Source organism: Balaenoptera acutorostrata, chromosome 17 (genome assembly GCF_949987535.1).
Source record: "Balaenoptera acutorostrata chromosome 17, mBalAcu1.1, whole genome shotgun sequence".
NCBI classification, from domain to species: Eukaryota; Metazoa; Chordata; class Mammalia; order Artiodactyla; family Balaenopteridae; genus Balaenoptera; species Balaenoptera acutorostrata.
In genome coordinates this window covers 32,882,311-32,907,601 of record NC_080080.1, presented here as the reverse complement: position 1 = coordinate 32,907,601, position 25,291 = coordinate 32,882,311, and the positions used below count along the sequence as shown (strand labels likewise).

The following is a 25,291-nucleotide window of genomic DNA, read 5'->3' as shown; positions in this document are numbered from 1 at the left end:
GAAATGACTTGTTTAGGTATTTTGTTATACTGCCTCCAACTCAGCCACTTTGTCCATGGCATGGATGGATCCTTACCAGGTTGCTATGAGAACCAAAAAAAAAAGGTTGAAAGAATCATATCAGGTCTATTAGTGGCTTCTTTAAAAATATACCTCATCTCTCTACACTGTGTTATATGACATCTTCTATATTCAACATGAAGGAATAGTAACCATTTAAAGCTTCCCAACAGCACCATGCAATAGACAAGGATGATGAGACACAAAAAGGTGAATAACTCACCCCATGTTACACAGATAGTAAGTTCATGCAGCTCAGGTGAGATAAAAGGCTGGGCTCTTAACCACTAAACAGTGTTGCCCCTTGAAAGCTCTATGAGAAGCTACTTGGAAAGCATGCAGTCAGTGAAAACATTCTTCATCCACCAGAAAACAAATGGGAAGCAGCTCGTTCCTTACTTCCTAGTGTTTCTGTTTTCTGCTTAGCGGCAAGGAATTTAGGATGCTATTAAAAATTCCTTAAACTGAAACTGGTCATTCTCCATGTGATCATGATGGAAAATATTTTTTTGACGTGTGCTCCAACTGTCTATTTCAGACTACTTCTTCTGTCAATTTCTTGGATGTGACAAGTTATATAAATGGGGAGCAAAGCAACCACATCTCTGGAAATGCTAAGTGGTGCTACTTCAAGTACATTCTCATTATTAAGCAAAGTTGCTGCTCACTGCACCCATCAATCTTCCATCCTCGATGCAGACTTCTGCACCACCTCCCACAGAAGAGAAAATGGGAACTGCTTCAGCCACATTATTAAATCTAAATTGGACAATAACTTGGAACTCTACTGGTGCTACATGGACAACAAAACACTTAATACAGATTCATAATAATGCTGCCCAAGCATTGACTTAAAGAAATAAACCGATCGGGCAAGCCGGCTATTTCGTCCTTGGAGTTATGTCATCCAGGTCATGGATGGTGGTGCAGACCATGGTTAGATAAACTGGATTTAGATTCTAGAAAGTTGACCTTGGAAGTAGGTCCCACATCTTTCACCCCCTGTGCCTTGCACAGCACTGAGCAAATAGAAGGCATTTTAGATACATATTTGTTTATCTAAAAATAAGTTATTAGCAAATTTTGACATTACTACTTAACATAAATATTTCATGTTCTATATACTAGTTTTCAGAAAGTGGGGAATTAAAAATAATTTAGTATCTTGAAGGAAGAGGAGCTGAATGTGAATCAGCAAAAGCTAGCATGATACTAGGATGTATGTCCTATGAATATTAAACAGATAAGTGCTTATAGGTGAGGTATGATTATTAGCTTTTGGAAGGTGAGGCTGTTGGCCTAACATATTGGTAAGACTTAGAAATAACTTTCTGGGGTGGGGTGTGGACTTGGTCTTGTAATTACATTGTCACCCTTCCTGGGAGGCTGCCTTGCCCTTGGCAAGATGACATTGTTTGACAGACTATCTAGGGGCACAACTTCAGCAGAAAAAGATGTGGGCTTTCTACACAGGAATACACTGGGTAAAATTCACACAATATCCTTTTTGCAAACCAGAGTTGGCCAGGTATTTATGATTATGTTCAGCTCTAATACCATATTTCAGGAAGAAAGAAGACTTACTGGAATATAAAGGGAAGTCAGTAGGGTTCTCAATAAAGGGATGGAAAAGAGAACGCTGGATAACGGAAATGTCTGGGGCACTTCTAAACTTTACTCTTTTTTTTTGAAACGAAAAAGATGACCTATTTTCCCTCCATCCCTGCTGAGGAAAATAAAAAGAGGTAGTGAGCAGAAACGCTGGCAGATGAAATGTAGTCTGACACTGGAAAATAACTTCGTGACAATCGGGAGTGAGGTGTGTTAGTGAAGAACAAGAGCAAAGTCTGCGGCCAGGAAAGAGATCCGTGGACACAGGCGGCCAATGAACTGTGTGAAATCCACCAGGATGGGCTACAGCACCTCCTCAAAAGTCAGAGAGAACTTCCGGCTCCGCAATCCTAAGAACAGAGCCCTGGCCTCCAGCATTCCCGAGAAAGTGATGAGGCAAACAGAACGTCACATGATTCTATTTCCAAGTCACTTCAATGAGGGGCCCAGCAAGTTCCAGGTGTGGTCAATGTTCATTAAGCTATATTCTGGGTTCTTCCATGTGTACTGCCTCACCTAATCTCTCAAGAACTCATTATCTCCATTTAACAGACGAGGAAATGGAGACTGAGAGGGGTTGAGTAAATTGTCCGAGTTACACAGGAAGTACGCGGCCGGGAGGAAATAAACACGGGCAGGCTGAACCCCCGTTCCACCCTCCTTCACCACAGTCCACCATTCGGGAGCACCCCCTTCTCCAAGGATGAAAGCACTACATTCTTCACTCATTAAAAAGGTTACCAGAGACCACATGTTAACCGCTGGGCGGTAGGTATGCCTTCCTTCCCTGCCTTTTGGGGCAGCTGTAACTTTGCAGTGTTTAAGAGATTAGTCAACAAGTCAACCAGGCCTGCTCTGGATCCCAGCTCTGCCCTTTGCAGCTGTGTGATTTGAAGCAAATGAATAACCTCTCTGTACCCCTCAGTGTCTTCACCTTAAAACAGATAACCACGTGGATAATGACCTCCAGGCCTCAGAGGGTGGAAGTGAAGCAGCAGCCAATTTGCAGCTCCAATTATCTGCGGGCTCATCTGGCGTGAGGAGCCACCGGGGCTGAGCCTGGGCCCAGTGTGTGTTTGGGCCCATGACCAAAGTTTGACATCCACACCACACCACCAAGGGCAGAGGCAACAAGAACAGGCACTGGTGTCACTCCGTCCTCCCTGTCGGGCCCAGCTTGAGCTTGTGGTTCCACCTTGTCTCTGCACTTCCCACTGGACCTCCATCTTCCCCTCCCGATGGCCTGACCACTGGACTTCAAGCTCCAGCGTCAGATGCAAAGACAGCAGCCTTGCAGACACTGATCAACCAGCTCCTACAGTTGTGAAAGGTCAAATCATATATACATACATGTATGTGTATATCTATGTATACATACATGTGCACATATATCTACACACACACATATATGCATATATGCATGTGTGTATACATCTGTATCTGTATCTATATCTGTATCTCCAGGTGGTTCCACTTCTCTGTTTGAACCCTGACTGATATATCCTGGATGGGGTGCTTCTGGGATTGTTTCTTGCAGGCATCTATCTCTCTTTCCTTGTCTCTTGCTTTGACATTTTCACTTGCTTTTCTTCCATTTGCTAATAGCACCTCAGTGGCTAAGAGCCATGGCCCAGCCATCTATGATGAACATGACAATAATAAATAATAATATTCAGTTGCAGCCTCTATTTCCTGCTTGCTTATTTGTCAAACCCTATGCTAACATCTTTTCACACATTATTTTTTTAATCCTTACAATCCAATGGAAGCAGGGTTTTTTAAATACTTATTTTATAAATGAAGAAATTGAGGCTCACGGAAGCTGAGTAACTCACCCAAGATCATAAATAAGAGTCTATGTGCCTCAAAAACAAAGCACTTAACCATCATGTATTGCCTCCCACTGTAAGTGATCCATCCAGAACACAAGTCTGGAGCAAAATGCATATTTATATGAAATTTTACCCCATCTTCTTCCAGAAACACTAAAGCACCTTAAAAGGAAAACATAATGTGAGGTAGGATAATTAGGGATAAAAACAGAGCAGAGAAACTCTAGAAAAGAAGTTGGTACCAGGCACCTGTGGGTAGTTGAATTTAGGTCTATACAGGAGATTAAACTCATTAGCATAAATTTCTATGCAAAACCTTTCCCGCAAAATAGGCAACCAAAGAATGAATCAATTTTAAGGCATACTGTCATGTTTTCTTTTAGACCTTGTGTATAATTTATTCTCATAATTGCCAGAAACCACAAGTGAGGCATGGACAGACTAGGAGGCTTGTCATATATTTAGGAAGTAGAAATGCTCTTATATAAAAATAGAACAACAACTTGGGTCTTCTATCATACTGCTGAAAGCCATGCTTGGGTCACTAAACTCTTCTTGTCTCTGGTTTATCACTTAAATAAATGAGGTAGAATTACTAATTAGGCTTACAATGTTACCATGAAGAAAGTTAGGTTCTAAGAAATGAGTTTCCTAAGTCCAGAATGATAAGAACACTATTTCACAGCTCTGACCTACCAGCCATACACAACTCTATTTGCTTCCAGCTTGAGGCAAAAAAGAAAATGAAATGAAGTCAACTTGGTGGAACATTGTAGAAAATCTCTATCCATCTATGTGTTTATCTCATATTCCATTCATTTAACATGTATTTATTGATCACTACTCCATGCCACACACTGTTCTAGGCACTGGGGATGCAGCAGTGAATAAAACAGACAAAAATCCCGACGGGAACTGAGCTCACACTCTAGTCAAGCCTATTTCTGAATTTGCAAGGACCTCTTTGTTATAAATATGACTCTAACATACGAACAAGGTCAATTTTTCAATAATAATAACATGCATATAGGTCCTTACAGTTTATGCAAAACACTTTCATGTAACTATAGCATTTATTTCTCAAAAGAACCTGGGGAGTTTGCAAGAAAATTTCGACAGACCCCTTTAAATAAAGAGACAAATAATAACACGTTACCAAATGAAAAATGAACAAAGGGCATGAACAGATATTTCTTCATAAGGAAAAAAACCCAATGACTAATAAACATGGAAAAATATTCAACTTCCTTAGTGCTCAAATATATGCAATTTGTAGCTGAAAGGTAAAAATTTTTACCTGCAAAAGTAACAAAAATCAAAGGGAAAAAAAAAAAAAAGATTGTACCCAGAGTTGGTGAAGAACCATGAGGAGGTAACCACATATGCAGAGAACCCTTAAATGCATATACCCTTTGATATAGTAATTCTGCTCTTAGTAACTCATCCAATAGAAATAATCAAAAATTTGGATTTAAAATAGCAAAAGGGGCTTCCCTGGTGGCACAGTGGTTGAGAATCTGCCTGCCAATGCAGGGGACACGGGTTCGAGCCCCGGTCTGGGAAGATCCCACATGCCGCGGAGCAACTGGGCCCGTGAGCCACGATTGCTGAGCCTGCGCGTCTGGAGCCTGTGCTCCGCAACAAGAGAGGCCGCGATAGTGAGAGGCCCGCGCACCGCGATGAAGAGTGGTCCCCACTCGCCGCAACTGGAGAAAGCCCTCGCACAGAAACGAAGACTCAACACAGTCATAAATAAATAAATAAAAGAACGTGAATTTCTTTAAAAAAAATAAAAATAAAAATAAAATAGCAAAAGAAAAAAAAATTTAAAAAACTGTAAAAAGTAATCCAAGTTATGACTAAAATAAAGAAATTATATAGAGACCCTTCTCTGGAGACCACTGCCCCACAGGGTCAGACATCCAACACTGATTAATGGCCCTTTGCAATGTGACATCTAAGGGGCATTTTACCTAAACTGCAGGTACAACTGCACCCCACTGACACGCCAATCACAAACTAAATGTGCAGAAGTGGATATGCATAAACAGGAGTGAAACTATGATTGACAAAACAAACTGGAATTCCGGAACTATTGTTGATTCGTCTAAGCTTTTTTTTTTTTTCTATAGGTTCTCACTTTATAAAAGTCAGTTACTTTGACACCTCCCTGCTAGGTAGTAAATCTCTCGTGTCTTACCACTTTGTATGTGATAATGATAATGATATTAATGTTGCTTAAAGTTTTACCATATGCCATGCACCATGTTGAAGGTATTATCTCCTTCCAACAAGGCCCAGAGCTTGGCACTATGATTAGCATATCTACATTACTGTGGGTCTGAGAGGAAACTGAGAATTGAAAAGGTAACTTGTCCAAGGTCATGCAGCTAGTATTTGAGATTTGAATCTAGTGACCCACTTCTGCTCTGAATCCCATGCCCCTTAACTACTGAGCCACACACCCTGACCTTTCACCTTATATTATAGTTATTTGAAGAGTTTTTTAAAAAAATTTATTTAATGTGTCCAATTAGGTCCTAAGTTATATAAGGGGAACACATTTCTCACTCAACTTTGAGTATGATATTTTGCACCCAGTTGGCACTCAATAAATGCTTGGGTCATAAATGAACAAAGCTGCAGTTGTTTTAAAGTCATTTCTGACTCCTTTACCTCATTCAATTTTCAATCTTTCTCCTGGTTGTTAGGAGAACTTTTCCTCCCTGGGGGAAAAATGTCTTAAATCAATTTTTTCCCCCCATTTTCCTTGCCATCATCTTGTTTGAGGCCTTATCCCCTCAAGCCAGACTCCACCAATAGCTTCCTGACCATGCTTCCAGACTCCAACCCATCCTGCCCACTCATAACCCTAAAATACTATTTAATCAAGGTTTCCCAACTGATGAGCCCGGATGCAAGATTGAAACTCTGAGATCCCAGGGTGACCAGGTGTGGGCAGAGCTCATAGGCTAGTCACCTTTGACCAAAAGTATTCTCCCAAGTGACAAGCAGTCCTGGTGTAGGCTGAGGTTGAGGATATGTCTGGACGTGAGACTTTCAGTGCTACGGGAAAACTGGGAAGGTTCCAGGCAAACCAGGACAAGTTGCTTTTGCTATATTCTCCTCCCAGTCTCCAAATCCCTTTCTCTTTAGTGCCGTGTACTCTACAAATAACCATTTTCCACTTATGCCATGTAAAAATAGGGAGGTACAGATTTAGATCAATTCAAATCCTCACACAAAGACATTCAATAGCTCGTGCTGCCTAAGAGAAAAATCTTCTGTACTCAAACTACCATTCAAAGCCCTTGGCAGTTTGGCCAGGACTAATCTTGTCTCCAGCTGCCTGCCACCTTGACCCCTCTGCCCAGCCTCCTGGGTCTCTTGATTGCCCACTGAATTATCTTCTCCATTTTCCCTCATTTATCCCTGACTTCTCCATCTGGAGGGCTTTACTGCCCCCTGTCTACTTATCCAGAACCATCCCCAAGGATTCAGCTAGGTCAAAGCCCTTTCCCAAGCCCAACCCGGTCTTCTGTGAAGGCTTGATGACCACAACTCAGGACAATTATTTGGACCACTCATTGGTAGGAGTCAAGCACATGAGACCCTCCCCACTTCTTGAACTGATGTGTTGAGTGCTTCTAATTTTCCTCTTCCAAGAGTTATCTTATCCTTTCCCATGTTTATATCTTGTCTGTCCAACCAGAATGCAGCCTCTTTGATGGTAGGTGTTAAATCTTATATTTATGTCCCTCACAGCACTTAGCAACACTATTTCTTATACAGAGTGAGCACGCAATAAATACATTTGTAGGTAACCGGTTAATACTTTCTCCTCCCATCCCCACCATGCGAGGAACTCAGCAACCCTTCCGCACAGATAAATGCTCCTATTTTCTGTGTGTGGCTAAACTGCCTTTTCATTTTTCTGCCTCCAGACTCTTAGCTTTCCTTAAATGCCTGGGTAGGAGAATAGAACCAAGAGCAAAGTATAAACATGTCCCTCCTTGGTGATTAAAAAAAAAAAAAACGGGCAGAATCACATTGGGGTGGGGTGGGAGGAGGGGAGACAGGAAGGAAATATTATATCAGAAATGTAAAGAAACCACCTTTAAGAAATGTTGGAGAGACAGAGAGCATTCCAAATATAGGAAAAGAGATAGAGAAAAGGTAGGGAGCAAAGGGCTTCACAGAAAAGAAGAAAATAAATAAAATGAAGCTGTCTATGTTAGAGTATGGCCAGAGACACCTGCAGAAAGGCCTGGCACAAACGCCAAGCTCTGAGTGGAGGGACAGCCTGTGTGACCCCCCTCCAGAAGGCCGCCGGGGAGGTCGCTGCCCAGTCCCAATTACAGGACTGAAGGCAGGCACAGGGAACTGATGGAGAATTTCCTTCAGGCAGCATAATCTCGGCATAAAAAGCAAGACTGATCCATTTCCCTTCCAGCCAAAAAGAAATCAAGTTAGACAAAGGAAATTAGGCAATAGGTTTAATGTGACTCCAGCTGCAGCTGCAACATCAACTTAATGTACCTTGACTCTGCTCCCCCAGCTCTTTCTGCTTTGCACAGCCCGCTCTTCTGGGAGGGCACCGAGTAGGTGTTCTGCAGGCACAGGAAACCTTTTAAATGGAAAATGTCCACTGTCCTCTGGTGTCCAAAGAATCCCCCAGCCAGCAGGATGTGCTGGGAAGTGAGACCCAGGAGCATTGGCAGATTTGCAGAGACCTATATGCCAAGTGCGCACTTGTCACCGAGGACAGAGCACGCAGTCTGCTGCCCTGCAGCCCAGCGAGGAAGCTCTGACCTTGGACTCAGGGGTGCCCTGCTCAGCACCCCCAGCTCACCACTCTGCATAAACCTACATATATATACACATATATAGATGCATATATATGTACATATAAACTTAATCTCAGTTTATACATGATAAAGTGGGGAAATCAGGGCCAACATGTATGTTTATGCAAAATATGTGAGGCTGTAACCAGAGGCCCTGATGAATAGGAAACCGTTATATGTCTGTGTTCATGTGTCTTTGGTTGATGCTAATATTCTGTATTTCAGGGATTGGATGCAGTTAGAATAACAAAATAGGTACAAAGCCAGGTCTACAGGTGGATATTTGCTGTGTCACCTCAGGGGACAGGAAGGGATTGTAAGCCCAAGTTGTCTAACCCCACTTCCTACCACCCACACCCTATCTCCACATTCCATCCCACTCTGTTAGTGACAGCGGATCCCTGGAATGTCAGACTCGCAGCTCACGAAACAATGACTGCAGCCAAAAAGCAAAAGCCACCATCGCTCCACTAACCCTGCCCCTGCCACCCAGGTAAGGAGTGAGATTATGCCTCACTTTGGTCTTCAGCTGCCTACTGTGGTCTTTGACACATGGCAGGGGTCCAATATATGGTTCTTAATAACTGAATAAATGAATGTGGGACAAGATAAGAGGTAATAGAGACAAACGGAAAGTTCTGCATTTACTTACAAAGAATCGAGCAATTTTATATCTTTCTACTGGCAAAAATTTGACAGCATTTGATGTAAGACAAATCAGGGACTAGACAGATGTCCTATAGAAACTCTCACACATGTATACAAGGATGTACACACTGTCTGAAACAGTGAAAGACTGGAAACAACCTAAATGCCCACCAGCATAGGAAGATATATAATCAATCATGCTATATTCATAAAATAGAATACGATACAGCAGTAGAAAGGAATGAAACACCTACACACACTTCGACATGGTTAGGTGCCAATAAACATAATATTGAGAAAGTTGCACAATAATATATATGGTACAATACAATCCATATAAAGCCAAAAATACACAAAATATATTTATTGTGTATATATTGTGTTTGGGAATGCACCTATATATATATATCGTACAAATAGGAAGAAATGCATGGGAGTAATAAACATCAAATCCAGGATTCAAGGTATTTATTGGGGGGAGGGGAGGAGATGGTCTTGGGAAGGTTAATACACAAATGTTAACTGCATTATTCTTTGTGACTTTTGTTTATATTAAATATTGCATCTTTGAAGAATTATGGACACTGTAAATTACTACTTGCTCAAATGGACTTAAAAGTGTGAAACAAACAAATAAACAAAAACCATTTAGCATAATCCTGTTATCTTAACATAAACACCAGAGAAGGCCCAATATAAGTTTTTATATTATTGACTGAATAAATGTGATAAGATATTAGAACTCCACGCAGTTGTTCACATTTCACATTTTTAACCTACAAATGGCAATTTCATAAGGTACATGCAGAAAAAAATGTCATAAAGGAAATGCAAAGTTCTGCATTTAGTTATAAAACCAATCAGCCTCACACGTTCCTGCTCTCGTGGTATGACAAGCACAATCGGATCCAGTTCTGGGACTTGCATCTTTGTAGGATGTGGACAAGTGTGTGTCAAGAGAAGGGTGAGCAGAAGTGTGGTCAGGACATTGGGATTCTGCTAATCATGGACCTAAGGATCCACTGAGGGATCTGAGGATGCTTATCTGGTGATGGGGTGACTTATTGGAGCCAATGTCTTTCTTCAAATGTTTGACTGAATGAATGAATGAACTATTATCTGAGAACGTAGATACATTCCTCATAGCTTCAGAGGCCAAACATGTTAGCAGCTGGAAGGAGGGAATTTTTAATGCAACCAAAGTAAGAACATCCTAACAATTACAACCATCCCAGGAAGGACTGAACAGTTTGGTTAGGTAGTTAAGTTTCCTAAAACTAGTACTAATCAAGCAGGGCTATAGAGAACTCTGTTTGGGGAGTTAATTGTACTTTGAGTTCCAAAGTCTTCTCTCACACACTGAGAACCAGTGCTTCTTAAACCTGAGTGAGGAACAGAATCCCCTGGGGGTCTTGTGAAAACACAGGCTGCTGGGCTCCACCCTCAGAGTTTCTGAGACAGCAGGCTCCGGGAGGTGCCTGAGAATTAGCATTTCTAATACATTCCCAGCTGATGCTACTGGTCCAGGGACCACACTTTGAGAACCGCCCCCTTTTCCTTTTTTTTTTTTTTTTTTTTTGGCCGCACCATGCAGCATGCGGGACCTTAGTTCCCAGATGAGGGATTGAACCCGTGCCCCCTGCACTGGGAGTGAGGAGTCTTAACCACCGGACTGCCAGGGAAGTCCCAAGAACCCCTGTTCTTAAAAAAAAAAAAAAAGTAAATTAGCTTACATTAAGGTTTTTTGTTTTTGTTTTGTTTTTTGAGCTTTGTTCAGGCCATTAGAAAAGACTGTGCTTCCCTAAATTACTCACTGCCTCCAAATAGACTTCTAAAGAGAACAATGCATAGTAACTGATGCTTTCTCCAAAGGCCTTTGTAGGAAGCCATGCTCTTTGCTGTGCTTTAAGAATATAAGGACACTGGGATTCTTTTCAGGTACTGATACTAAATTTCCCTCCATCCATTTTCATTCCATCTTCTGACCCCTCCATAACCAAGGGCCCATGTTTTTAAGATAACTGGCCAGAATTAGAAATGAGTCTGGGACCAAAACACAGAGTCGTTTAACCCACAAAAGGATCCAATCTGGCTTAAGCCACATTCATGGCCAGGCCAGGTCTGGCAATGTTACTGGCCACTGACTCTGGAACGTATCCTTGTCAAGTACTGCTTTGGGGAAGGAGAAGGAAGAAGTGCCAAGAATTCTTTTTCTTTTCAACTCAGAGGGAAAAAATGTAAAACCTGGATCTTGAACGTGTTTCTGAAGCAGATAAACAAAGCCCAACCAAAATTTTAAAATCACATTTGTTCACTGGCCCGAGACAATTAATATCTGGTTTAGTCACTCAATAAATAATTATTGAGCTGCTATATATTCCTGGCACTGTTTTGGTACCTAGGGATACAGCTGTAAATAAGACAGGCAAATGCCAAAGACAGAAAAATTTATAACATATGTCAGGTAGGAAGAAAAATATAGCAGGTTAGAAAAGCCTATGCCTTTCATACAACCACCTCCCCTTGGTGCTTATTTGTTACCCAAATCCTAATGCTTAAAATAAACTATGCTTACTCTGGCAAAGGCAAATCGTCAACGATAGAATATGGGTTACTGTGGTCTGTCCCTAAGCCGCTTTTCCTGTATCATTGGAAGAAAATTACAGCTATTAGTAGTGAAGTCCTTGGAAATCATTTCTAGTTCACTTGAAAGGTTCAGTTGCATAAGAACATGTTTAAATAAACAACCTGGAATAAATAGTGGTTAAAATTTCACCCGTATGTAATCAGCAAGCTAGCTTTTTTCATGCATAGTCCAAAACTTTTTTTTAAAGCAAATGTCTTCTGAAGGTCACAAAATGGATCTTACGTGGTTTGTTGAAACTGTTTCACTGCAAATAATTTTTCAAAGGAGTCAGCTCTGGGGGCACATGAGTTCTTATTTAATCAGGTTATCTTAGCCTAGAGGATCCACTAAGTTCCTTAATTTTAGTCATTCTTGCTGCAAGTTGCAGGTGTGTAAGAAACACAAGAGATGGAGCTTTACATGAAATATAATTCTAGTCCTGTTTGGTCTGAAGTAAGTCATTACTGCTTTTGAATCACAATTATAGTTAATAATAGCTCCCACTTATTTGATCAATTGATCATCTACTGCCACTGACCACCGACTACTACTGAGCACCTACTGCACGCCAGGCACTACTGAACATTAATTATGTACCACGCATTTCGGATATTTTGTTTTTTATTACATTTATTATACCAAGCATTTTACGTACACTATCTTAAACACAACAATGTTATCAGATAAACGTCAATCATCATCAACATCCCTATTTTACAAATAAACAGACTGAAATTCAGAAAAATTAAATAACATTCCCAAGGTCACATCCAGTTAGTATGTGGCAGACAGAGTAGGAATTGAACCCCAAAGCCTTTCTCTTTATGCTCTGGTTCTGCTCCTGCCCCCAGCAGCTGAGAAGGTGGGCTGGATTTTGTGTGGATTAGCAAAAGTCATTTATTCCTCAAGAAACTTTGCTATCATTTGCCAGAAAATTGTCAAAATTACTCTATAAATCTATGGTAACTACTATGTGGCGGGTCCTCGGATAGCTGTGCAAAAGCAGAGCCTTGGTCAACCTTCACCTGACGCCATGCTGCCCCCATGAACGTCTGCAAGACAACCCGGTGAAAAAGCATGGCATAAATCGTCTTCACTTCCAGCCACGCACGTGGCACAAGGCCTGGGTCTCTCTCCCCTCCTCCCACATGAGGCGATGGTGTGGGTTTGGGGACTGGGAGAGGAGTGAGTTATAAACAGTCTTAGAAACAGGCATTAAAAGCAGAGTTTTCAGGCTGACCAACATTTACAAGCAGAGACACGGTAGTTGTGTTTATGTGCCTGTGTGTGAGTGCGTGCTAGCATGTGTGTGTGCAAACGCTTCTTTTGAGAAGGAAGATGATAGTGTACAAGTTAGTTAAATGATACACGATGTGCAACTTCAAGGGAAAATGCTTAGTAGCTTTCGTGAAATAGTCACTGATAACATAGCTGTAATAATCAGCCACAGTCATCACTATTCACCAAAGGGCACCTTACTCCCTATTTCTTCTTTTTCTCCACGTCCCACACTCCCCACTAGCCAAGGATGAAATAGCCATTCTTCTCCTTTTCACACACAAGGCCCTCTCTAGAACTCAGAGGGGCACTTTCATTAAGCTGCAAGTCATTACTCTTCTCTGAATATAGTTAAATTCATTTATCTCTATCTTCAATGAGAAAGGGAAGGAAATTAAGCAGGAAAGACAGCACAATGCCTTCAAGAATGGTGTATTCAAGGTCGAAGCCTGCCATAATTGAGTTAAAAATAATAAACGAAAATAACTGCGAGCAAAGTATGCCTGCTTTGCAAAATACAGTCCAGCCTAGAAGTCTTCATTAAATGTTCCAGTGCACACAGTGTGTTAGCTGTGTGTTTGTGTGCTTGAGATTCTGTGAGATACCCTACCGCTCACAAATAATGAAAAGGGACAGTTGCCATGGTAACTAAGTGCTATTTAATGAATGCAGAAGAACGGAAGCTCATAGGATAGTCTTAAATTGCCAGAACATGAGTTATTGCTGCTGCTATAGGCTTGCAAGTAACTCACATGCCATCTTCTCTAATAAGGTTTTTAACAAGTTGGCCAATTTGACTGGTCTCTGTATTTACCACCACATGATACCACAAGATTCTGTCTTGACACTACATGAAAATCATAATCCTGATTTTGTCCTCCTGACTCTAAGCTCCAAGATATCCTACAGAAATGGGCCAAACATTTAGATAGGCAATGTGTCCTTAAATTTCAAGCTCTGACCCAAGTAGTGATGTGTTAGGGCACATACCTCTGTCACAAGCAATAGGCACTGGCTCAATGGGCCGTCACACTGAATACAGCAGACTCTTTTTACTTCCAAAAAAGGTGAATGCTCCATATGCACCAAATGCAGTTTGTTTTGATTGTGCAATGACACAGAAGAGCTATTGCAGTTGATTTTTGCAGGAACTTTTTACAGGCTAGTAACGTCTTAGGTAACCTTTCAACAGGGTGTCCAAACCTTCTCTACAGACGCCCACTCCCAATCCTCTCTCAGCATCCAGCACCACATGTCAGATCCCTCACCCTGGAATCACCCGGCTTTTTATAAGTTTAAAAGAAAAAGAAACATGGCTGCACTGCCTATCTTTCCCTTCATCTCCTTCAGCAACTTTAATGCAGTCCATTTTTAAGGTTACAGATTGTGTTGCAAGCATACTTCTACATGCCATTAATAAGTAATGAGAATTAAAAAAAAAAAAAGGAAAACATCTATGTTCCATGAAGCCAAACATCATTAGCAAACACATCCATCCTCCAAAGGCTGGCTTTTTCTTGCATAACCAGAAGCTCGAATGGCCTGGTTGGGGCCCTTGGCTCAATGTGGGCTGTGGGCGCCCCCTTCAGGCTCTGGGGTGAAATGCACATTGCTGTCATTTGACATACTAACTAGTTAGTCAGCAGGGCAATTAATTGCTTTTGCTAAAAACCTTTCAGGAAATTTCGAAGGAAAATTCTGTTCCAACTCTAATGTTGTGGTCAGACAGAAAGCCTTCACATCACCAGCCTTTAGCTAATATTAAAATTAGGTAAAATCAAAAGGAGTATCTTGCAAGAACAAAAAAACCTACAGATATATCGATTTGTTCATTGGATTAAATGATGCTTCTTCACTAGATAAGCTCTTTTTAAAATTGCCTGTGTCTGTAATGAACAAGATTAAAACTGGAGATAGGCAGCCCGAGACCTCCTCATCCTCCCACTCCCTTCCACAGCCTGAACCTGGTCTTCCTGCTTGTAATCCCCGGCCTTAACTGCCTCCACCCAGACCCTGCTACCAATGCCTCAGTCTACCTCACCTCCATGTTTAGCCTTGACTCTCAGGGTCAGAAGCCTCATTTCCCCTCCTCTCTAATGTGACCCTAGGTCCTATGCCAACGACTGCACTAGTGCAAGAATGATCTTTCCTCGCTGGGCTTCCGTGGCATCTTGTTTCTGCCTCCCACGTGATACCCTTAACACATTCCTCCTGAGGCTGAGACCCTTTGACTTTATCTCTTATCTCCTCTCCATAGACTGTCAGCTTCCCAAAGGCAGGGCCTGGCTCTTGTACAACCTTGACCCTCATGCCTGGCTCTCAGCGGTGCTCCTTGCTGACTGAATGAAAGAACCAGGAGGATAGCTCTCTGTTAACTTCATTTTCTTCTCTTATTTATTATAAAAGCTGCTTAAAAAGCTAATTGCGCCCCAACCTCAAAAATGAAGGGGACAGGGGATTCCCTGGTGGCGCAGTGGTTGAGAATCTGTCTGCCAATGCAGGGGACACGGGTTCAAGCCCTGGTCTGGGAAGATCCCACATGCCGCGGAGCAACTGGGCCTGTGAGCCACAATTACTGAGCCTGCACGTCTGGAGCCTGTGCTCTGCAATAAGAGAGGTCGCGATAGTGAGAGGACCGCGCACCGTGATGAAGAGTGGCCCCCGCTTGCCACAACTAGAGAAAGCCCTCGCACAGAAACGAAGACCCAACACAGCCATAAATAAATAAATTAATTAAATTAAATATGTATTAAAAAAAAAGACAAGTGAGAAAAAAAGAATTTAAAAAAAAAATGAAGGGGACACAAGGAAAAGAAGACCCGTGAAACAGTTCTTTCTTCTTTCCTTAGAGAATCCTTTCTCCTTTATTCATCTTCATTCATTTCAACAATTATTGATAACTTGCAATATGTTAAAAGTGTGAGAAAATGCTATTCTTCTTACTTTTCCTCTCACTATAACTGTCGTTGAATAAAATCTTTCCAATTTTCCTTTATGTCATTTCTTTACTTTTCCTCAGCTTTATTGAACTGTAATTGACATATAGCATTGTGTGAGTTTAACGTGTTGATTTTTTTTTAAAATTAATTTATTTATTTATTTATGGCTGTGTTGGGTCTTTGTTGCTGCGTGCGGGCTTTTTCTCTAGTTGCGGAGAGCGGGGGCTACTCTTGGTTGCGGTGCATGGGCTTCTCATTGCGGTGGCTTCTCTTGTTGCGGAGCACGGGCTCTAGGCGTGTGGGCTTCAGTAGTTGTGGCTCGCGGGCTCTAGAGCGCAGGCTCAGTAGTTGTGGCGCACAAGCTTAGTTGCTCTGCGGCATGTGGGATCAAACCCATGTCCCCTGCATTGGCAGGTGGACTCTTAACCAGTGCGCCACCAGGGAAGTCCCTAACGTGTTGATTTGATACACACTTACATATTGCAAAATGATTACTGACAAAGCATCTCCATCATGTCACATAATTACCATTTCTGTTTTGTGGTTAGAACGTTTAAGATCTACTCTCTTAGCAACTTTCAAGTATATAATAGAGTTTATGCCACGTCTTAATCACATCAATCTTCCATGCAGTGTGGAACCTGTATCCTTCTCACTCACCCCTTCAACATTTATTGTGTTTCTACTCTGTGCTGAACTGGGTCAGACTCTGGGGATGTAGAATCAATTAAAACATAAAACTAGAGCATAATACCCCACTCCTTAAGTGTGGGCTGTGCATAGTGACTTCCTTCTAAAAAGTACAATACGGAAAGGGGAAGAAACGACTAAATTGTACAGTGGAGAAAACGGACGCAGCTGATCCAGGTCAACAACGACCATGAGAAGTCATGTTGATAATAGGTACTTTTGAAAGGCTGTGATGAAAATAGTACTTTGCCTCTATGGTCTTCCTCCCCAAACCCATAACCCCAGGCTAATAATGAGAGAAACGTCAAAAAAAAAAAAAAAAAAAAAAAAGGAAATAGAGAGACATTCTGCAAAATACCTGACCAGAATTCCTCAAAACTGTCAAGGACATCAAAAATAAAGTCAGAAACATACAGAACAGACTTGTGGTTGTCAAGAGGGAGGGATGGAGTGGGAGGCTAGGGTTAGCAGATGCCAAGTATTATATACACAATGGATAAACAACAAGGTCCTACTGTACAGCACAGGGAACTATATTCAGTATCCTGTGATAAACCATAATGGAAAAGAATATAAAAAAGAACGTGTGTGTATATATATATATATATATATATATATATATATATATATATATACACACACACATACATACATATATATAACTGAATCACTTTGCTGTACAGTAGAAATTAACACAACATTGTACATCAACTGTACTTCAATAAAAATTAAAAAATAAAGTCAGAAAAATTCTCAGAGACCAAAGGAGCCTAAGGAAACATGATGACTAAATGTCATGTGGTGTCCTGGATGAGATCCTGGAATGGAAAAAGAATATTAGGCAAAAACTAAGTCTCAAAGTACGAACTCTAGTTAATAATAACCTATCAAAACTGGTTCATTCATTGTAACAAATGTATCAGAGTAACGTAAGATAATCATAACGGAGACCCACTGTGGGGCATTTGGGAGTCTCTGTGCTAACTTTGCAACTTTTCTGTAAATCTAAAACTATTCTGAAACAACACGTTTATTTTAAAAAATGGAATTAGACTTCAAGAATGTTAACAAGGGAGAAAGTGAATAAAGGCCGTGACGCAGCGTGGTCGGTGGGCGTGCGGCATTCCAGAGAACGCAGTCTGCGAGGCGAGGAGAGGCAAACCGTCACGGCGGTGGGGGAGTGGCTGGAGACAGGGGGAAGCTATGGGTGACGTGCGGACAGTTAGCGAAGGCTTAAAACATTGTCTCGCACCAGACAGGTCCTCCTTGAGGTCATCAGCATAAATTTTGGTCAGGAACAGCCAGCTCAGATGAGCAACTTTCTCCTAACAAGCAGGCCAAGAGTAGAGAAGGCTGGTGCTATGATCGACCTGGATAAGGGATCAGCATTCAGTTTCTGTCAAATTCTCTCTTTTGATATGAACTATGATAAATGCACTTTCTCCTTGTTCAAATATGTATTCCTTTTCAAAGGTGAGGGAGAAATGAAAACACTCAAACTATCCGGTCTAATTCCTAGCAAGGTGGAGAGCCATGGGAAGGCCATTCCGTGTGGATCTTCTTTTTAACCCTACACCTGGGTATCTCCAGCGGTACCAGCCTTAGTCTCCTCTGCTGTTGTAAAGTCTGAGGACAACACCAGCTCAGGTGTAAAGCACTGTCTTCTTTAGACAACTGGACAAAGAAAAATGACCTGAACTCAAGGTTGTGAATAATTCACTTCCTTTACTTACCACATATATTGTTGCTTGCAGGATATTTATAGGCTGTGATTATGTCTCTTTGAGTCATGTTTTCAGACTATATAAATTTAGACCACTTTCTCACCAGTGTTAGCTACTGATTTCTGTAACATTCTTTGTCCTCCTTTTCCTAGCCAGTTGTTTCAGAATAGTCCGTAATGACCCAGATGTTTAGTTCTTATTCTTTTTTAAGATCTATATATTACCTGCTTAATTTCCTTCATTTCTAGCCTAAGGATAACTAACTTAAGGTCAAGCTAAAAAGCCTCTGTGCTTTTAAGTTTCTATCACTTTTGCTCATCGGTTCTCTAGTATTTCTTATATAATATCTGTCCTTCACTTTGTAACAGTAATGATATCAGAAAATTAAATATCTACATTTTTGTATATGTGTCTTTTAGGAAAATGATACATATTGGCATGTGATTACTAGTGCTGAGTCTTCTCTATTGATGTCTGCTTATTGTGTATAACTAAGCGCTAAGCATAAAGGAAAACCAGCACAGCCCAAGAGCCTGATGTGTAGATCCTGTTCCCAGCTCATCAGTGCCAAGCTGGAGAACCCAGGCATGTCATTTAAGGTCTCTGAATGTCCGTCCACTCTCTCATCTGTAAAATGAGATATTAATAATTTTTATGCCTACTTCAGAAGGTTTTTGTTAGAGTCTCATGAGAAATGCAAAAACGTTTTGTAACCTTAGAAAGTGTTACACAAAATTACTAAGGTTATTTTATATTTATCTAGTTTGGCTGGAGTCAGATGAAACATAGGGTTCTATTTCTCTGACTCTCGGAGACTTTTAAAAAACTGGAGACCTTTTTGTTTTTCTTTTCTTGTTTTAATGTCCTTTTGAAACACGGAGAAATATTATCTTTACTTGGGAGGATGTGTTGAAATGATCTAGCCCTCTTTGGATTTGTTTGACTTATATCTTGCTTCTCCAACCCTTTAAGAATTTTCTCTAAGCCACCGTCAGAATTTTTTGCACTATGCTTATTCATCTTTTTCAGTGTGAAAACTGCAGAATGTGAGAAATGGGACAGAAGGGGTGGCTGAAGAGGAGGCTCCATAGAATAAGGAATCTGGAAGAATACAGGCACACCTTGCAGACAGTGCAGCTTTGGTTCCAGAGCACTGCAATAAACTGAATATCATCACAGAGCAAGTCACATGAATTTTTTGGTTTCCCAGGGCATATAAAACTTAAGTTGATACTATACTGTGTCTATTAAGTGTGCAGTAGCATTATGTCTAAAGAAACAATATACATACCTTAATGAAAAGTTATTTTATTGCTAAAAAATGCTAACCATCATCTGAGCCTTCGGCAAAGTCCTAATGTTTTTGCTGGTGGAGGGTCTTGCCTGAATGTTAATGGCTGCTGACTGACCAGAGTGGTGACTGCTGAAGATTGAGGTGGCAGTGGCAATTTCTTAAAATAAGACAACAATAAAGTTTGCCGCATCGATTGACTCTTCCTTTGACGAAAAAATTCTCTGTAGCATGCAGTACTGTTTGATAGCATTTTACCTACAGCAGAACTTCTTTCAAAATTGGAGGTAATCTTCTCAAACCCTGCCTCTGCTTTATCAACTAAGTTTACAGAATATTCTAAATCCTTTGTTGTCATTTCAACACCTTCACAGCATCTTCATCAGGAGTAATTTCATCTCAAGAAACTACTTTCTTTGCTCACACATGAGAAGCAACTTCTCATCCATGAAAGTTTTATTATGAGATTGCAACAATTCATTCACAACCTCAGGCCCCACTTCTATTTCTAGTTCTCTTGCTATTTCCACCACATCTGCAGTTACTTCCTCCACTGAAGTCTTGAACTCCTCAAAGTCATCCATGAGGGTTGGAATCAACTTCTTCCAAACTCCTGTGAATGTTGATATTTTGACCTCTTCCCATGAATCACGAATATTCTTAATGGCATCTAGAATGGTGAATCCTTTCCAGAAGGTTTTCAACTGTCTTTGCCCAGATCCATCAGAGGAATCACTATCTATGGCAGCTATAGCCTTATGAAATGTATTTCTTAAATAATAAGACTTAAAAGTTGCAATTACTCCTGATTCATGAGCTGCAGAATGGGTGTTGGGTCAGCAGGCATGAAAACAACATGAATCTTGTTGTGCATCTCCATCCGAGCTCTTGGGTCACCAAGTGCATAGTCACTGAGCAGTCATATTTCAAAAGGAATCTTTTTTTCTGAGAAGTTGCTCTCATCAGCGGGGCTTAAAATATTCAGCAATATCCACAGATGTACTGTCATCCAGGCTTTGTTGTTCCATTTAGAGAGCACAGTCAGAGTAGATTTAGCATAATTCTTAAGGGCCCTAGGATTTTCAGAATGGTAAATGAGTACTGACTTCAACTTAAAGTCACCAGCTGCATTAGCCCCTAACAAGAGAGTCAGCCTGTCCTTTGAAGCTTTGAAGCCAGGCACTGACTTCTCCTCTCTAGCTGTGGAAGTCCTAGGTGGCATCTTCTACCGATATAAGGCTGTTTCATCTACATTGAAAATCTGTTGTGCAGTGTAGCCACCTTCATTAATGGTCCTAGCTAGATCTTCTGGGTCACTTGCTGCGTTACCTTGTGCTTTTATGTTACGGAGATGACTTCTTTCCTGAAACCTCATGAGCCAACCTCTGCTAACTTCAAACTCTTCTTCTGCAGTTTCCTCACCTCTCTCAGCCTTCATAGAATGGAAGTGAGTTAAAGCTCTGGATTAGGCTTTGGTTTAAGGGAATGCTGTGGCTGGTTGGATCCTCTATCCAGACCACTAAAACTTTCCCCGTATCAGCAATAAGGCTGTTTCACTTTCTCATCATTCGTGTGTTCACTGGAGTAGCACCTTTAACTTCCTTCAATAACTTTTCTTTTGCATTCACAACTTGGCTAACTGTTGGGTGCAAGAGGCCTAGCTTTCAGCCTATCTCGGCTTTCAACTTGCCTTAATCATTTCTAGCTTTTGATTTAAAGTGAGAGACGTGAAACTGTTCCTTTCACTTGAACACTTAGAGGCCACTGTAGGGTTATTAACTGGCCGAATTTCAATATTGTTGTGTTTCAGGGAACAGGGAGGCCCAAGAAGAGGGAGAGAGACGGGGGAACAGCTGTTTGGTGGAGTAGTGAGAGCACACACAAGTTCACTGTCTTACAGGGGCTCAGTTCGTCCCCAAACAATTACAATAGTAACATCAAAGATCACTGATCACCACAACCAACGTAATAATAATGAAAAAGCTTGAAGTATTGCAAGAGTTACCAAAATATGATGCAGAGACACAAACTGAGCAAACGCTATTGGAAAACTGGTGCTGATAGACTTGCTCCATGCAGGTTTGCCACAAACCCTCAGTTAGTTAAAAACATGGTATCTGTGAAGTGCAATAAAGTATGCCTACATAGACGTCTGTTTACTACAACATAACCCTCAGTAGACTTTGAATAAATGCCTATTCAGTAAAGGTAGAAGGTCTTATCGTATCCCTGTTTGCACACGTACGTGTGCATGCACACACACACGCAATGTTAAAGTATGTGGGATTTTCTCCATTACAGCTGCACAGTTTATGAAAAACAGAAATCAGGATGCAGGTGTTGTCTGTGCCAACATCCTATAAGGAGAAATTAACAAAGCTTCAGCTTCTATTGAATACTTTTCTGAATTGGTGGAATCAGCCAAACCTGCGATACTCACATAGAATTATGGAAATTGGAAACAAAAAGCCGGAGTCTACTGGGAATGACAGGCTCAAGATGAACTCAGCTGGAAAATCTGGCTAACTAAAAGTGACATCCTTTGTGCTGGAATTTTTCTATCTGGAAGCTGCAAAAAGGCTGTAATTATTTCGAGTTTTCAATGCAGCCCTGTTCAAACTAAGCCTTTCCTCTTCTTCATTGCTCTGCACCTTTCCTCCATGTGAACTCAGGTGTTTGCCAAGCACTGAGGTGGGAAATTCATACTGGTTTTATACACACATGCATTTCCAGGGAATGGGAAGCAACACAACTTTTGCATTCTCTATGCCAAGGAAAACAAAAGAATGTTTGTACATCAAAACCTTTATCTTGGGTTTCCCTGGTGGCGCAGTGGTTGAGAATCTGCCTGTCAATGCGGGGCACACAGGTTCGAGCCCTGGTCTGGGAAGATCCCACATGCCGCGGAGCAACTAGGCCCGTGTGCCACAATTACTGAACCTGCGCGTCTGGAGCCTGTGCTCCGCAACAGGAGAGGCCGCGATAGTGAGAGGCCCGCGCACCGCAATGAAGAGTGGCCCCCACTTGCCACAATTGGAGAAAGCCCTTGCACAGAAACGAAGACCCAACACAGCCATAAATAAATAAAAAATTAAACTTTAAAAAAAAAAAAAAAAACCTTTATCTTGTGCATAGGCTCAAAATACCAGAGCCTGGCTAAATAAATCACCTAATAAGAAATGGCTGATTAAGGCCAATGAAAATTTCTTTGCAAGTTAGTGCTTTGTCTCCATGGAGAAGCCAATACAAAAACTTAGACTTACCTTGTGGCTTTTGGGTCCCAAATCACAATGTCAGCATCTGAGCCCACAGCTATTCTTCCTTTTCTTGGATACAGATTAAAGATTTTAGCTGCATTAGTGCTGGTAACTGCCACAAACCAGTTTTCATCCATTTTGCCACTGTGCTGTAAAACAATTCAAGGAAGAAAATACATTTCTTTTTCTGATAAATGATAAAACACTAAAAATCTCCTGTCAATCAAAGTACAAGAATTTTCTCTCTTAGAACCAAATAAAACTGCATCTAATTTCTTATATCATGAAGCCAAACACACCTGTGAATACTGATAACTCTTAAACAATCATAATGATAATGATGGGGATGAATGAGGTTATATATGGAAGCCTGAAGATAATTTTTCAAAAACCTATCAGCTTAACAAAACAGCCCCATTAATTTTTCCCATTCTTTCCAAAATCACACAGACAAGAGCTAAATATTGGTAACAATATTTACAATTCTTGTTTAAAGTTTACTACCACCACCTACTACATTTATAATCTGGGCCTAAGATTTATGAGATGATCATGTAGACTATGCTTTTAGAAATCAACTAAGAGGTTCAATTTTGTGCTACTGAAATTTACATGAACCAACAGTCATGGACAGTCTGCTATAAGAGATTTTAATATGGACAAACTTCAGTGGGATGTGATCCCTCTAAAACGATTTGTTTTTAAATGTTGAGAATTTATCCCTATGTACATTTACATGGCAAGAGCATCCTTAAGGTTTATTTAATTATTAAAGGGTCCCCATCTCATAAAAACATTAAGAATCATGTCCTGAAAGTAATTTTCCCCTAAATAAACCATCTGAGTGTTTCAGAAAATAACATAGGCTCCTGTATATTATGAAGAAGTATCTGATCACTTTAAAGCCATTTATACACTTTATATATTATGAAAATCTTGATGTAATGAAGGTACTCATTGTAATTCACACAAGTTCAAAGTGAAAGGTTGGACTGTTATCAAGAAAGTCTAAGCAAAGAGAAAGAGAAGAACAGTCATCTGGGATGCTTAGAATTAGGGTAGAGGTAGCAGGGGGTGGAGAGGACAATTGGTAGAAGATAGGGCTGTAGAGATGTTTTGAAGATCCTTGCATGTAAATTAACTGTTCAAATATCATCCAATAAGTAATGCTGAAAATTAAAGGATTTTAGAGAGGAAAGTAGCATAAACAGACCCTGGTGTTTGAAAGGTAACTCTGGTCTTAGAGTATGGGATAGATTGTAGGAAGCCAGAGAGTGGAGGCAGGGGCACCAGCTGTGAGACTACTGCAATGGTCCAAACAAGACATGGGACTCAAAGTAGAATGGTGGACATGATGGTGGAAATAAGGAGGCATTTTGGAAATAAAATTGACAAGACCTGGTAAAATATTAGAGCTAGAAGTGAGGGGTATGTGTAAAGGATTCTGAGGTGTGAGATGTGATTAATGTGCCATTGAAGGGAGGGGTTCTGAGAGATGGGTGAGAATGGCATGACAATGGGGACCTCAGGTCTTACCAGGCAAGTCTCCACTGCTGATCTTTACAACTACACTTGTCAGCTGGCTGGATAGGCTAACATATGAACATTTAGCCATTTGATTCTTCTTCATCCTCAGGTAGAAATTTTTAAATCATGAAATTTTTAAAAAAAATCTCTTTCTATATTTTGGATTATTATTTATGTAACCTCATACAGCAGTTTTTAAAACATAATATCCAAAAGTTCTTTAAAAGGGGTATCTACATTTTTATATGAAAAGGAGGTATGAACGTAAGAAAAATTCTTCATGTTCTTTCAATCATTCCAAGTATTTATATCAGTGACACATGAGGAACTAGGATTCAAAAACATGGAAATCAAGTAGAAGTGCTATTACATTTCAAAGATTTCAAGAATAATCCTCTAGGTACCCAATCTAAATTTATCCCCTAATGTCTGCATCATGGTGCAAAGCATCCTCTAAACCATGCAGAGAAGAAAATTGTTTTTCATTATTATCTTGGGGGATGGCACGGTGGTGGTGATACTGTTGTATTCCCAGTTTCCACTCTAGTGAAAACAATCAAAAAACTTCTCTATGAAGGCTTTTGCCACTCTGGTCCTAAAATGGGCCAGATTCTGGCTGAAAAATCAGGCAAAACAGACTGAATCCTGTGAAACTCACCACGCCTTTTTCCCATATTACTGACATCCGGTCCTCAACACCATTCACTCCATTGGGAATCTTAGTAAAATCATCCTTCCCAAGAGCTTTCTGGCAGGTGTTGAAAGTGCAGTGGTCAGACCCTGTTATGGTTAGATCACCACTGTAAAAGAGAAACACACAAGAGCAATAGGGGTGAGTAGATAGAATATGTCAGGAGGAAGCTACCACAACCTTCCCTGGTCTCTGGACCCCATTCTCAACTGATAGTCAGAAAACTGCAATGGAGAATGAGCAGCTTTTTCAAGTACATATTTCACCCAT

The 25,291-nt window shown here is 40.8% G+C and overlaps 1 protein-coding gene across 3 annotated transcripts in view; it reads right to left on the bottom strand.

The window, feature by feature from the left end:
- The window catches only part of DPYS (dihydropyrimidinase), a 111,444-nt gene that overhangs the window by 50,692 nt on the left and 35,461 nt on the right, over positions 1–25,291 (bottom strand). For all 3 annotated transcript variants that reach the window (XM_057531967.1, XM_057531966.1, XM_057531968.1), the window contains exons 6-7: positions 24,989–25,130; positions 22,810–22,952 (exon numbers count right to left, since the gene is read on the bottom strand). In XM_057531967.1, coding sequence (XP_057387950.1) covers positions 22,810–22,952; positions 24,989–25,130 — 285 coding nt within the window. The remainder of the gene's footprint in view (positions 1–22,809; positions 22,953–24,988; positions 25,131–25,291) is intronic.